Source organism: Juglans regia, chromosome 11, assembly GCF_001411555.2.
Source record: "Juglans regia cultivar Chandler chromosome 11, Walnut 2.0, whole genome shotgun sequence".
Lineage (NCBI taxonomy): Eukaryota > Viridiplantae > Streptophyta > Magnoliopsida > Fagales > Juglandaceae > Juglans > Juglans regia.
In genome coordinates, this window is record NC_049911.1 from 15,659,293 (window position 1) to 15,675,195 (window position 15,903).

The following is a 15,903-nucleotide window of genomic DNA, read 5'->3' on the forward strand; positions in this document are numbered from 1 at the left end:
AGTGAATCTAAATCCATTCGACGCTTCTTCAGTTTGGGATGTTTCCTATGCTTGGTTAGCAAGTTTCGGCTTATGAGGAGAGGAAATGATGGTTGTTTGTGATGGCTGGGAAGAAAGCACTACCGTGTGTAGAGGGATTCTAGTGAGAATAGTTTTTTTCTTATCTATTTCCACTTACTAAAGATTGCATTTGGATGTTGAACTGAGTTGAGTTGAATGTTGAAAATTGAATAAAATATTGTTCGAATATTATTTTTTAATATTATTATTATTTTAAAATTTAAAAAATTGAATTATTTATTATATTTTGTATTGAAATTTAAAAAAATAGTAATAATTAAATAAGATAAATTGAGATTAATTTGGAATCCACAAAACGTAGACTACACTACTCTAATATTCTAGGACTCATAATTACCCACTAGGACTTTACTACTACTAACTGGACTCACGTACTACATGCATGACATCCACGTCCCTGAGCTCCACGTATCCGTAACACCTTTTTGTAGACATGCATAATAACTGCACGCTATTTCATTTTTGAAGAAGTTGATATTTGTGTATTAAATCTACGGCTGCATGCCTGCACATCCTAAAATAATGAGAAATAATACTTGCAGTCGTGAGCGTGTAGTCGCCGTACAGTCACTTTGAAAAAAATGAATAAATAAGAGACCCACCTGAAAAGAAATTAATTTTTTAATAGTAGACCCTACTCTTTTTCAAAGTGACTGCACGGCGTTTGCACATTCCACGACTGTATGTAGCATTACTCTAAAATAATATATAAATCTTGGTAATTGAGATGTTGTAGCCTTTTAAGTTAAAATATTCAATTTTATTATCAAGTACGTATTTATAATTTACAAGTTATAAAGACTTGCTATTCATATCCTTTATATATTAATCTATCTTTATAATATAAATACATGATAAAATATACATCACATAAAATATAACCTGGAGTCTAAGTTATTGTTATTTTCAGAACAAAGAATCAATAGAATCGGATATTTTTAAGGCACTGATTCCAACATAACAAACGACAAGTTTAAACTCGAAAGCAGAAGAGTCACCCTTACCAGAAAAACTGACGGTGTCAAGCACTAACAAGACCCGCCAAAAGAAATGTGCACAATGATAAATAATTAAACAAAATCAATGAATTGGTTCGAACTCGCCTTTCAAGTTTTATTCGTGAATCGTTACCAGGGAGAGAAGATACACATCACCTATCAGAGAGGAATTCAAAGTAATTATAGCATCATCTAATAAAAGGGGTACCTAAAAAAAGCCAGCTCCTTTAAAAAAGACAAGTAGTATGATGTTATGAGGGGAGATGGGGATCTCACAACGTCGTCGTATTGAATAAAAAGGAAGCTCACCGTTTGGAAGAGGATGAAGAAACGCAGCGTTCAGGAGCATATGGAGTGTTGTCGTTTAAAGTGGTGTGATGTGCACCGTTTTATGTAGTAGAATTTGTTATGCTGTCTGTTATTTTCGTGGGTCCTGTATGGGTCAAGAATAGTGAATGCTTGAGGTTTGTTACGGGGAATCTGGTATTTGTAGAAGGAAGGAAAGACTGGGGGATCACTCTGGAAGTTTGTACTTACTGAGTTTTCTGTAGTGGAGATTGGGTCCCTCGAAGAACCCGTAGCAATTCACTGTGGCTCTACTGAGCTTTTCATCAAATATCTTGTATGCATTTCCTTTTATTCATTCAACAGTCATCTATTACAAGCCACAACCTTCCTTAATACAAGCAATACATACAGCAGCCAAACATACGAATTACAGACTAATCAGGGAAATGACTGAACATGATGAGATAGGGAACAAAAAAGAGGAAAAATTAATCTAAAAAATCAAGAGCAGCCAAAACATCGCATAGAAAATAATCTTGAGTGATCAGGCAATGACTCAGGTTCATCCTCGAAATTTTTTAGGCGAAAATGCTTGTGAAAGGCTTTCACTGCTCCTGTCACCCCATCTTCATTTTCCATGGCCTTGGCGATCTCAACAGATCGCTCTTTGACCTGCAGGAAGTCCAGATGAAAATTTGTCATGTTTGTCCACTAATCTATTTGGGCCTTGCTACACCAAAGACGTGGGCAATAAGCTAGAATACTTCTGAACTAAACATACATGTGACCCTTATTCGCATAATTTCAATCCCCACTAAGCTAGAATACTTCTGAACTAAACATACATGTGACCCTTATTCGCATAATTTCAATCCCCACTTAATAGGTCTAAATTCTGAGAACTCTTCATATTGATTCTTACTTTATTCAGTTTCGAAAGATATCTTTCTAGACTTGCAAATTGACATGTATGTTTTGTAGAACATGCTGGAAGATTTCAGTCATCACAATGTTGAACAAACACCATAAACTAAAGCTTCTGTGCATCTTTCTCTAGAAAATCTAGTGGAGATTTTCTCAGCTAACCACTAATCAACGAAACTTAATTCTACTTAAGATATATTTATAATGGTGAGATTCACTTAGACAACAAATTACATTTGATTGGGAGTTAATGGCTACCTTAGGATCGAGCATGAAGCGTATGGCATCAACCAACTTGTCACGTGTGAGTTCATCTACTGGGATAGGTGCAGGACCTACTCCCCTGGCACACACTCGCTCTCCCCAGAATGGTTGATCTCCAAAGAATGGGATAATTGTCGTTGGGCACTAGATAGCAGAGAAACAGGACTGATAAAACAACTGAAAGAATTTTGAGAATAGAATTCTATAGGAAAGGAGAATTAGTTACCGCCGCTTTAAGGCCGGCAGCAGTTGTTCCAGCACCGCCATGATGTACCTGCAGATACATTTATAAAAGGTGATGGAACTAAGACATTCTTTTGCAATTATATAGCCTTCAAAGGTACGAGAATCCCTATTTGATTAACATGAGTCTATGGGTGGTGTTTACGACTGTTGGTTAATATGGTACCAGATCTTCTGTCAGTGTTCTTCAGGCCAGCCAGACAAGGATGCAACCATGCATGGTCTTGTTTTGAATCCTTTATGATAAAGGCACATAACAAATATTTTCTTTACATTAAAGTGCATGCGGTTTATGTTATCACTAAAACCTTAAAGGTTGGCTGAAGTGGTAAGAGCCTTGGATTTGGTGGTGTGCTCCCTTTAGGTTTAAGGTTCAAACCTTTGGGTGCAAACAATATTTAGGGACCATTGAACTGTGGGGATTTCCCCTTGAATTAACTGAAGTGCACTTGCGAGAAACTCCTTAGATTAGTTAGGACTTTGTTCCGGACATCTGGTACCAATAACAAAAAGGATTGTCACAGAGTTAGATAAATGCACATGAAACATACTTGTGTATAGTGCAGTTGATGACACAGTAGATGCCATAGGATTTAATTGGTTTGACCAAACGTAATTTTCCTTTTTTCACAATTGAGTGAGCTCTGAATGTTTAATTACGCTTCATTCCAACCTTCAATTCTAAAAAAAGAGGCAGTATGATAAAGAAACACAAGCACATATATTCTTTGTGTCCACTGACATATATAAAAGAAGATTTATTCTGTGATACATGAGACAAAACAAACTCGCGAAGCAATATATTTTACTAGTATCTTTTTCATTTTATTCTCTTTTCATCTTCCCCTGATCATCCTCATAAAATTTTAGGAAAAGTAAGATATACGAATTTACAGCAATGCTTTGCTCCCTTTCTACCACAAGATTGCTTCTAGGAACTCCTTTTCTCAGCATTATTGCAGGCCTCCTCCCTTTAACAGCAGACTGAGAGCAGAATGTTTCTTTCCATTTTCACAGTATTTCCTCTAATTATGCTACAAAAAGTATTATCACCTATTGCTAATGAGTCTGATATGTCAGTTGTGAAGCAGTTGAGGGTTTACTGCATATGCATGGAAGTCAGGCCACTCAAGAAGCTTCTAGCCAACTATTCCCACTCAGGTAATTACACTCCTAACCCTGATGTACATCCTCCAATACCTACTGCCAAATGAGTTTGATCTTCCTATTGAAAAACATAGAGGAATGAGGTCGTGTACTCAATTGTCTTTACCCCTCACATTACAGGAAACATTCTGCTATCATTGTGCTGTAAAAAGGAGGATAAAGCCCTCAATAAGGGGACTTTATCATGATCTTACAAATCTAAAACTCTCTTTACTGAGTGAGAGATTCTACAAAATAATACAGGAGATTTAGTTGAATTACCTGTTGGAAAAAAAGCATTATGATGTAAATGTGTCTATGCCGGTGGATCTGTGGAAAGATACAATTGCAAAGTGGTTGCAAAAGGATGCACCCAAACTCATGGGATTGATTATGAAGAAACATCCACACCAATTGCAGAGATGAATTCCATTAAAATTTTACACTTACTAGCAAGCAGCATTAGGATATGACAACAAAGATCCTATAGAAGTTGGGGTTTAGAGAGAAAAGAGAATGGAAGAAGGGGAGAATGGTGGGTACTTCAAAATATTATCCCATCTTACCATTGCATTATATATACTTAGCTCCAATTTACATTTATACCCTAAAGGTATATCTATTATAATTATTCCTCTAAAAATGCCATAAGGCTGTTTTGTGGCATTAAGGTTGCTAGTGGTACTGCTCAAAATCGAGTCCAGGATGATTGAACATATTAAGATAGACATGCACTTCATTGAGGAAAAATGTCTGAAGGCATAGTGTACCCGTACGTGAAGACTGGAGTGCAGCTTTGAAACATATTGAAAAAAGGAAGTAAAAAAGAGTAACTTCCACACAATCTTAGACAACCTGGCATGTGAGACATCTATGACTTGGATTGAGGGAGAGTTGACAGACAGATTATGGGCATGACAGGAAAATTGACACATCTTGTGCTTAATTTGACCGACAGATTATCTTCCCTCATATTTGGTCATTTTACCATGTAGAGCCTATCAATTACGTTGCAATTAACTTGTATGTGCATAAATAAACAGAATGCATAAATGAGCAACCCAAGCATGGGAGTTTTCCTACTTGTAGTAAGTTGAACTAGTCATGTCATCCAAAGACTCGGTACTAGCTGAGAAATATTTTGGCTTGTCAGAAAAGGGCTGATCAAATAATCGTTTTCCTCAAAAGAACATGTCTACTAATTGTGCCCAATAAATATGGTTATTTCCATTCAAGTTGATAAATGTGATTTTTTTTTTTTTTTTTTTCTGTGATGGGTAACTCGATAGATGTGATGCGAGAGAAGTAGGCATGGAGGAGATCAGCTCAAGTCTAGAAGCAATGGTGTCAATCAAAAAGCAAGATCCAAAGCGAATGTAGCCTCAAGTCTAGCAGGTATGGTTGGCCCCGTCTGACCCAAGTTGAAGCTGGGTGAGATATAGATCTGAATAAACTAGGACAAATATAGATTTGAATAAAGTTGGATCTTGGGTGGATGACATTGGGTTGGATGATCCAAACTGAATGTATAATGGCCAATGTCCAACACAACTGTCGGCCAAACTCTTACTTGAGTGGCTAAAACAAATCCCATACTGAAACCCAGTGGAGACCAAAATCAAACTGAACCTATACCAATACTGGATTAAGGAAGTTACCCAACAAACTAAAGACAATCCTTTATCTGCAATAATGAAAAACCAAAAACCACAGGGAGTATGATTCTTCACTGTCGCTTCCGGCAAGAAACTTGATCAGCGATTCTCAAAAGCTGTGATGACCACCATGACAACACTCATGAAAGCCACCGGCAAATAAGAAATTAACAATATTTGGCCATTCTACTGCTGTGAACAAACGGATATGCAATGATCACCAACAAGCACCATGAACTGCTGTGAGCCATTTAAAATCACCAGACAATGCTGATCGGCCACAATAACCTCCCTATATGTATTCACGTCGGGGAATCAGAGAAAACACAGCAGTCATGCATTAGATCTGGTCTCCACCTATAGAACACTCAACATGAATGGTGTGAAGACAAGCACACCCAATTACCTCTATGCACCTCCTGCCACGAGCATTAAGCCAAACACACTAATCCTGATATTTAACAACCAACACGAGCTGAACCAGTGACCATACTGATGAGAATAAAAGGTAGGGAGAAAATAAAAATGGAGATTGAAGAATTTGAGGTAGCAAAGGCAATGAGACGATCAAATCCCAAGCTCTGATACCATGTTATAGAGAAGAAAGTATGAGTAAAGAGCAGCTATTTTTTCTTTTATTTTATGTGCTTATTCCATTCCACATATATAGGATAACCATTCTGAGAATGACAGAAAGTAGGTTAGCAGGCGGGGTTACCTCACTAGATTTCTTTCAAGAACTTACAACCTAACAGTAGGTTAGCATTCCAAGAGTTTTCAAATCCCTCAACTCCTATTGTATAACAAGATCACAACAAATCAAAACAAAGAAAATATGGAGAGTTTACCACGGCAATGCATCTTTGGAAGAGCCAATCATGTGGGCAATTGTCTAATAAGTACACAAACTTCTTCGGTTCTGCCACTGAAAAAGAAAGTAAATTACATATATAATGATGCTCCCCTAATTTGTAAGTCTCCAAACTAAATAATAGCAGTAACTTTGATTGGATAAACTCTATGCAATGCAAAAGTATAGAAACAAAGACTTACAATTCCCAAGACCACCCCATCCTTTGCTAATGATGCCTCTTTGTTGTGTAATTTCCAGAGCTTCAATTATAATCCCTGTCATTTCCTCTGGGTTTTGAATAGGCTGTTGAAAGATCAATATCAGATTACAATGAAAGAGACATTACCATTTAATGATAATTCACCTTTTTAGCCCTGGCATTAAGGATGCTTCTGACGAATTTCCATGCCATAATTAATAGCATGCACAATCCAGATAACATTAGAAACATTGGCCACATCATATACATTTTCTCTATCAAGCATGGAAACTTACCAACACCTGACTTTCCAATTGGAACAGCATATTTGTTACCAAGGTTGTAGACTATCTAACTACTTGGAATTGTTTCCCTATACAACTCCTTGCAATCTAAAGCCTATTCAACTCGGCCTTAATCACATAAATTCAGACTGGTTATTGTCAAGATTAGAGTTGAGAGAAAATGAAGGGTAGACCAAAAGACATGTCATACCCTCTCACTATTGCAATAAACACACACACACACAGTATGGATTACATTTTACATTTATACCCTCAATGGGTATTATGCCCTCCAACACTCCCCCTCAAGCTGGAGCATATATGTCATATAAACCCAGCTTGGAACAAAGATGTTTCAACCAACTATGGCATAAAGACTTGGGCCTGTTTGGGGTTGTCTTGGGGGTCTTAAAAAGTGCTTAACTAGCCTCAAAAGCTTTTTAATGATAAATCTAGGTTGTTTGGTTATTACATATTGAAGTACTTTTTAATCTAAAAAAAGGACTAAAAAGTACGTTTAGAAAAAAACATAATTTTTTTTATGCTTTTTCTCAAACATGCTTTTCCGGATAGTGTGGAACACAGTTACAATTTTAAAGAAGACTATCAATAGGCAAAAATATCCATACAACTTTCAAATAACTACATGTATTCATTGTCATGACGAGGAATCACCCTCAGAATAATTCCCAAGTATATAGACATGGCGAAGAGTCATCCTTTGAGCAAATATCATATATACATAGTCATCCTCTAATGATATCAAAAGTGAGATTTTGGCTTTTTTCGGATGCCTTTATACTGTTGGACCATCAGCCCTAGATCAAACATCCGTCTGACTCAGAATGCTTAAATGAGAGCTTCGATCTCAGCCGTCCATTTGCCTTCTGGCCTTGAAGGATGGCAGAGATTGACGAAGACAAGGCGTGCATGTCCACTGCAGCGTGCCATGGGTCAAATCCAGTAGTCCTTTCTCAAATAAGGGTCTCCTACGTGGCGCTGGACCATACCTCTGAGGTCAGACGATATGGCCTGCAGGTCCGTAATCTTTGTTCCATAAGCTCACTCCTGATGTGACATCTCTTATGGAGTATGGGCCTCTGCGTATGAAACCCACCACCCTCTGACCACCTCCGTATTATCTCGGAGATCTCCCATGCCTGCGTCGAGCTTGTCCTTGCCCGTTGCTCACCCCGGTATGGTCAGTACATCATTTGTCTGCCTGGTGCAGGGTGAAAAGTCCTTTATCTCCAAGACTAGCTGCACTTTGCTCACCCAACTATCTCCTCATCGCCCACCTTTCTTCTCGGGAGGGGATCTCTTCCCTTGCTTCAATGGGATCCTCACAAAGGGAATGCAAGAGATAAAGCAAGACAAGAAACCAACTGACTAATAGGGTGATGAGTGACAAGAACAAGTACCTTTTTTTAGAGCAATAGGCAAAGAGTCTTAAGAAACAAGTAAGTCTAGATTTGAAGATGAAGTTGGCGAAGGCACAACTGGTGGCCTTGATAACTTAAATAAACCTACAAGGGAATTGCAGAAGGTACTGGTGACAGGTTCGATGGAGTATGATTAGGTGGTGATAGAGTGGTTAGGGTGGTAGAGAAAGAGATGAGAAGGAAGAAACAAGATCACAATCACCACTAGAAGAGGTGAAAAATAATGTATAGACTCAAAGAAACATTAGCGCTTGTGAAGAAACGTCGAAGAGTAGGAATGTGACAACAATATCCCTTTTGAGTTTGGGAGTAACCAAGAAACAACATTTGGTAGCTCGTGGATCAAGTTTATCAAATCTCGGGCCAAAGTTGTAAACATAACAAGCACACCCAAAGATCTTTGGGGAAATAGAAAATTGAGGTTTGTTAGGAAACATAATAGAGTGAGCAGAAACTCCATCTAAAATTGAGGAAGGTATGTGGTTAACAAGGTGATAAGCAGTAAGGACCGCATTACTCCATAAACGTTTAGGAACATGCATGTGAAGGTAAAAGGGCATGAGTTACATCTAGTAAGTAACGATTTTTGCGTTCAGCAACACCGTTTTGTTGTGGGGATGTAAGAATATGAAATTTGGTGAACAATTCTTTTCCTACTTAAGTAGCAAAGGAAGATGATTCATTTAGCATTTTTTTAATGCAAGATTTGAGTTTTTTGTCCATATTGGGTTTTAATTCTTTTTTACGAAAATTTGGAAATTAGAAAAAAGCTTAGATCGTGCTTTAATGAAAAACAAAAACCATGTCATACAAGAATGGTCATCTACAAACGTCACAAAATAATGAAATTTATTTGACTCAATATTGATTGGCCTCCAAACATCATAATGAATATACTCAAATGGACTTGAAGCATGAGGATCAACACAAGGAACGAAAGACACGATGGTGTTTACTGAGTTGACATGCTTCGCAAGGGAAAAGAAAAATATTACCAAGATTACTAATCTGTCGTTCAAAATAGAGATGGAAGGATGACCATAATGACAATGCCACTCAAAAGGGGGAAAGATGATGAGGATGTGAGTGCTCGAGGTAGTTAAGGCTTGAAATCAAGATAATAGAGGCTACCAACTTCATGCCCTATACCAATTTTCATCTTCGTCTTGAGATCTTGAAAGATACATAAAGAGGGATAAAAACTCACTGAACATTGAAAACTTTGAGTAATCTTACTAATAGACAACAAACTAAATGGAAAACCAAGGACATAAAATAGATGACAAAGACATAGACTCAGTGAGCTTGGTACGAGTCTTGGCAGAAAAAGATCAAAACAAGAAGAAGAAAGATATCAATAACAAAAATGGCCTGGCTTATTCTAGGAAGCCATAAATAACCTCCAATCCCTTCATTGAAGAAAAATCACAGAATGAATCCTCTGTATTTACGTGGACCCCTTTTTATACAATTTCTGTACATGGGCTTATTATGTCACTAAGTACTATTGTACAAGACTCTTGCTGCATAAGACTAAAGAGCCCAACCCAAAGTACAACCCAACTCTAAATTCCTGCTACCTTACGTGACCACACCAACTACTATATTTCTTTACAACCCATGCATTCCTTAATTAGATACCATCACAACACGTCCTTCTCCCCAAGTCACCATGAGTCTTGCCTCAGGTACCTAACATTCGCCCCTGCTTCAATAAAACCTTCTCCTCAAGGTTGAGCAACATCTTCAGAAGACCTTACCCACCAGAAGAGGATAATGTTGCTTGACGCTATAAAACTCCTCCCAAGTGGCATCCTCTGGTTGTGTTCACTTCCAGTGCACCAAGAGCCTTCATCCCCTGTTTTTGAATTCATGTCTCTATAACTCTGGTTCTAGCTAAATAGCTCTAGTATCATCAACAGGTGGAAGAGATGGTAATGGAAGAACCTGTTGACCAATGCGTTTCTTTTCTTTTTCTATGACAGGGAACCACTCCACGACAGATCCCTTAGGACTTACCCATGAAACCTAAACCCTAGGAGAGACTAGCACAACAATCCAACACTGGCCTCCCACTTAAATCGCAGTTTGATCCCAGTGGCAATTGAACCTATGACATGGGACTCATGCACATAAGTTCGCCCTTACCAGTTGGGCTACCCACGGGTGGGTACCAAAGTGTTTCTTAAGGCAAGAAACATGAAATATTGGGTGAATCTGTGAAGTTGGAAGATCCAACTTGCAAGCAACTTGTCCAATCTTTTGTAGAACCTTAAAAGAGCCAAAACATCTAGAGGAAAGCTTTAGAGTCTTTTGAAAAACAAGGATTTTTTGTTTGTAGGGTTGTAGACGTAGGTAAACATAGGGTACGTTTGGGTGTTGAAAAGTGTTGAGAAGTGTTGAGAATGTTTGTGAATAGTTATGAGTAGAGATTAGAGTGAGTTTGTGGGTCCCATTGAGAGTATTTTGAGTTGTTTGGATGTGTGAAGTATGTTGAGTTGTTGACTTTTGAGTAAGTAGTTGAAAAATGTGTGGGTCCCATAAATATTATAGTGATTTTATTTTTAGTAATAAATATTATAATGATTTTATTATAGTGATTTTTTAATATTAATAAATATTGTAGTGATTTTATTTTACTTTTATATATAATAATGATAAATAGTATAATAATTTTATTTTTAATTTATATATAATAGTGATTTTATTTTTTATTTATATATTTTAATGATTTTATTTTTTATTTATATATAATAGAGATAAATATTATAAAGATTTTATTTTTTATTTATATATAATAGAGATAATATTATAATGATTTTATTTTATTTATTTATATTTAATAGTGATAAATATTATAGTGATTTTATTTTTTATTTATATATTCTAGTGATTTTATTTTTTATTTATATATTATAGCGATTTTATTTTTTATTTATATATAATAGTTATAAATATTTTTTATTTATATATTATAGTGATTTTATTTTTTATTTATATATTATAGTGATAAATATTTTTATTTATATATTATAGTGATTTTTTATTATTTATATGTTATAATGATTTTTTTATTTATATTTAATAGTGATAAATATTTTTTAATTATATATTATAGTGATTTTATTATTTATATATTATAATGATTTTTTTTTATATTTAATAGTGATAAATATTATAGTGATTTTATTTTTTATGTATATATAATAGTGATAAGTATTATAGAATGTTTGTGAATAGTTATGAATAGAGATTGAAGTGGGTTTGTGGGTCCCATTGAGAGTATTTTAAGTTGTTTGGCATGTGAAGTATTTTCAAAAGTACGAGAATACTTGGAAAGTGTTGAGATATCTCTGTTACCCAAACACAGCAATAGTCTCCTGGTTCATAAGACCTTTCTGTTGTCCTTTTATCTGCATGAAACGTCATCCTCTCCTATGTAGCTAACAAATTGTGGTGTAAAGTTGTTAGTAATGGCTCCCTTGACTACAGATAGTCCTCCATTGCTACATTCAGAGTGGTATCAAGAATGTACTCTACCAGTCTCAGAGGTGCCGTAGACCGCTTGGAATGGTGTCATCTTGGAGGCAAAATGGTGGTATAACAGTTAGTGTTATACCACCATTTTGCTAGAGGCAACCATGTAGACCATTGCTTCACCTTCTCACTTGCAAAACAACGAAGGTAATGTTCCACACATTTATTAACCACCTTAGTTTGCCCATCAAATTGAGGGTGGTAAGAGGAACTAAGAGATAATTGAGTGCCCTGCAACCAATGTAATTCAGTCCAGAAAGTACTCGTGAAAACTGGGTCATGGTTGCTCACAATACTTGTTGGTAATCCATGTGGCTTACACAGTAGAAAAGAATAACTGTGCTATGTTTAATGCAGAATATGGATGTGCTACTGCCATCAAATGAGCATATTTTGAGAGCCTACCAACAATCACAAAGACTGCATTGTACCCATGAGATAAGTGTAAACCCTCTATGAAGTCCATAAAGATGTTTGTTCAAATCTTCTGAGGAATAGGGAGTGGCTATAAAAGCCCAGCAAGGTGGATGTTTTCTACCTTATTCTTCAACAAACATCACACTCCTTGATGTATTAATTGATATCTCTTTTCATACCTTGCCAATAAAAATTTCTCAATGGCAAGTATTCAAGTGGCCAGGGTGACCCCCCACGGGACTACCATGAACAATTTCCAATATCTTCTCCTTGAGAGCATAGTTATCCCCCACAATCCTTCCTTTCAATAGTAGACCATCCTTAAGGCTATATAACCTTGTTGAGGTGTTTGGCCTAAGGTTAGCTGCTCAATCACTGCTTAACCCTTTCATCATGCTGATAGGAGTCTTTGATATCAGCAAGCCACTTTGGAGAAGTATAAGAAATGCGAGACGAGAACAACCCTTCTTCCTCATACTCGAGTCTACTACACTAAGGCTCAGTTTCCTATCTTCGAGAAAGTGTATCAGCTACATGGTTCTTATTGCCCTTCTTATATTCTGTAGTGAAGTCATACTCAAGTAACTTTGTAATCCATTTTTACGGAGAAGGTGTATCTTGTGACCAACCAATCCTTTTCCTCTCAGGTTGGTCATGAGCCTCACCTAAAAGTATTTAATCTTGAATCTTTATTTTAAATCTAGCAGATGATTTTTAATTTGAGCCAAGTGTTATAAAACCTTTCAAATATTTTAAAAGCCCAAAATTATTTTTAAATGGGGTATTTTTAATGTTATTGGACCAAACCTAATTTTTTTAAAGCTAGCCTCTTTAATAATTGGAACCCTGAAAATGATAAAGTTTTAAAAATCCATTTTATTTAAATGATTTTATTTCCTTAGAAACATTTATTAAAATCCATCATTTGAGTTTATTTTAAAAACGCTTTATTTGGATGGATTTATTTCTCTTAAAAATATTTACTAAGATTAATTATTTTATTTATGTTAAAAACTATACTTATTTAGATGATTTTATTTCTCTTCAGAAAAATTTATTAAAACTCATCATTTCATTTTATGATGAAGAATATTATTTTTTTTTTATCAAGAATAAAAGGTTTGATTTTAACACTTAGGCCTTGTTTGTTTTCACAGATGAGATGAGTTGAGATAAAAGTTGAAAATTGAATAAAATATTATTAGAATATATTTTTTTTAATATTATTTTTGTTTTGGGGTTTGAAAAAGTTGAATTGTTTATTTTATTTTGTGTGGAAATTTGATAAAGTTGTAATGATTAGATGAAATTAGATGAGATGAGAATGGTTGTGAAAACAAACAAGGCCCTAGTGTATCTCCCTTCCATTTATTTTCTAGTCTTTATTTTCTATTAGTCCTCTTTTATTTCCCTTGAGTTTATCTACATCGTTGGATTAAAGTTAGGACCCCAAGATGTAGGGCTAAGATTAGTTGCCCAAAACCCTAATTCTCCCCCCCTCTCTCTTTCCTCTTCCTTTTCCTTCTCCCTTCCCCTTCCCTACGCTGTCCGCTACAGCCCGTGCCCCTGCACTCTCTCTTCCTCCCTTCTCTCGCTCCGGCCACCTCTCTCCGTCGCTCCGCCGTCAATGCACAACCTTAGGCCTCCGCTACCACACCTCTCTCTCCCTTCCTTCCAATCTCTCTCTTCCCCTCCATACCTCACTCCCACTATTTCTCTCTTTCTCTCTCAACGACGGCGTGCGCCACCACAACCCCAGCCACCAGCGTCTATTTCCTCTCCACCATGCAAAAGCTCTCTCACCTCCACCCTCTCGATTTCCCCCTCTCCCTCCCGATCTCCTCAATCATGGCAGCACACACACAAATCTCTCTCTCTTTCTCCACTGTGCACGGCTGGAGAAGCCGACTCAGCAACCATGAAGCACCACCTTAGCCACAAGCCACGGTTGTACACCCCAACTCAGCCCCAACGCTTCTCTCTCTTCCTTTATGTTTCTCTATTTCTCCCTCCGCTGCTGCCATTTGTCACGCCAGCCACCATCCACGAACAACCACCACCCCTCGCCATCCAAGAAAACAAGCCCCACACTAGGGCCCAGCCCCAATGCCCGTCTCCTTGGTCACCTCCCGATCTCCCTTCTCGCTATCGGTTTCTCTCATCTCTTGGCCGCCACCCACGCCAGCAGTCACCAAGCACCGCCCAAACATCAAACAGCCATGGGACTGCCTTGCAAAGAACCACCATCTCACGTTGGAAAACACCCAGCCCCACTGTCATAGCAGCTGAGAAGCGCAGCCTCTAAATTTTGGGTATATTCCTATTTCCTTATCTCCTAGATTACTGTGTTTATGTGATTGAATGGTGTTGTGTTTGAATATATGGACAGATTTTATGCATTTATTGAATGTGTTGGTTGTGATAGACTGAGAAGAAGTGGAGGTGGTTTGTGATGTGGCTGTATGCTGTGTGATTAATGTGTAGTTGTGATGTGATTGTGTTAGTTTGTCAGATTTTAGTTAAGTGATATATGGATTGAGTATTTGTGTCTGTATGCATTGATAAGAGGTTTATTGATTGAGAATAGGATTTTTGAAGGTTGGGATATTGTGGAGCCATGTGATTGTGTTGTTTATTGTGTTTAAATGGATAATGGATTTAATTGATGATTTAGTTGAAGAGTAGGTTAGGTTTTTTCTTAAATACAATGGCTTATAGATTAGAATTTATATAAGGACTATAAGGTCCAAGAATGTGGACAGATTGTGTTTAAAGTGATCTTTCTTGCATTTTATGCTTGTGTGAAGTATATATGATGTATAGTTGTAAGATGGTAGCATTTTGGAGATGTATGAATGCTATTAAATAGCGTAAAAATTGTATAAGGATACTCTTGGAAGAATTGGACAGATTTAATATTAAATCTTTGGTTCACTTGTATCGGATGTTTGAGCATGGAAGTGGTTTATAATTACATGGTTAAGCTTGAGTTGGATTATGCTACCTAATTGAATTGTATTGAGATGTTTGATGTGAATATATGATGTTTGGATGGAGATTGATTGTCTTGAAGTGTTGGGGTTAAATGATGGAGTTGTAGTGGAGTTGAAAAACATGATGATGATGTTAGTTGTTAATGGACAGATTTGTATATATTAATGTATTGGTATGGATGAAGCTTGTAAAAAATAAATGACTGTTGTAAATGAATTGTATGTTGATCTTAGGTGATAAAAAGGGTAGGGTACATGTGTAAATTGATTGGTTGCATGTATTGGACAGATTTTGTGTACTTTGAATGTATTATGTATGGATGGAGTTTGTAAGAACAAGAGGGTACTTAAATGGACTGTATGTTGATCTTAGGTGATAAAAGGGTATGATACGTGTATGTTTGGTGGATTGTATATGTATATTGGGTTTGTATGTGAGGAAGTGAATGGGGGAACTTGAGTTGGTGTTGGATTGGATTGTCTATGAAGGGAGGGTATTGTAATCGTAGTTTGGATTTCATGGTGGAGTGGGATTAAGTTGTAGGCTTGTTGAGTGATGGTTTGGAGGATAAAGTGAAG

At 36.7% G+C, this 15,903-nt stretch overlaps 1 protein-coding gene across 1 annotated transcript in view; it reads right to left on the bottom strand.

Annotated features, from left to right (window-relative positions):
* Positions 1-1,052: 1,052 nt before the first annotated feature.
* The window catches only part of LOC108995789 (sterol 3-beta-glucosyltransferase UGT80A2-like), a 45,043-nt gene continuing 30,192 nt past the window's right edge, over positions 1,053-15,903 (bottom strand). The window contains exons 10-16 of the mRNA XM_018971417.2: positions 6,653-6,755; positions 6,448-6,524; positions 2,782-2,829; positions 2,550-2,699; positions 1,617-2,039; positions 1,389-1,512; positions 1,053-1,235 (exon numbers count right to left, since the gene is read on the bottom strand). Coding sequence (XP_018826962.1) covers positions 1,869-2,039; positions 2,550-2,699; positions 2,782-2,829; positions 6,448-6,524; positions 6,653-6,755 — 549 coding nt within the window. The 3' untranslated portion in view covers positions 1,053-1,235; positions 1,389-1,512; positions 1,617-1,868. The remainder of the gene's footprint in view (positions 1,236-1,388; positions 1,513-1,616; positions 2,040-2,549; positions 2,700-2,781; positions 2,830-6,447; positions 6,525-6,652; positions 6,756-15,903) is intronic.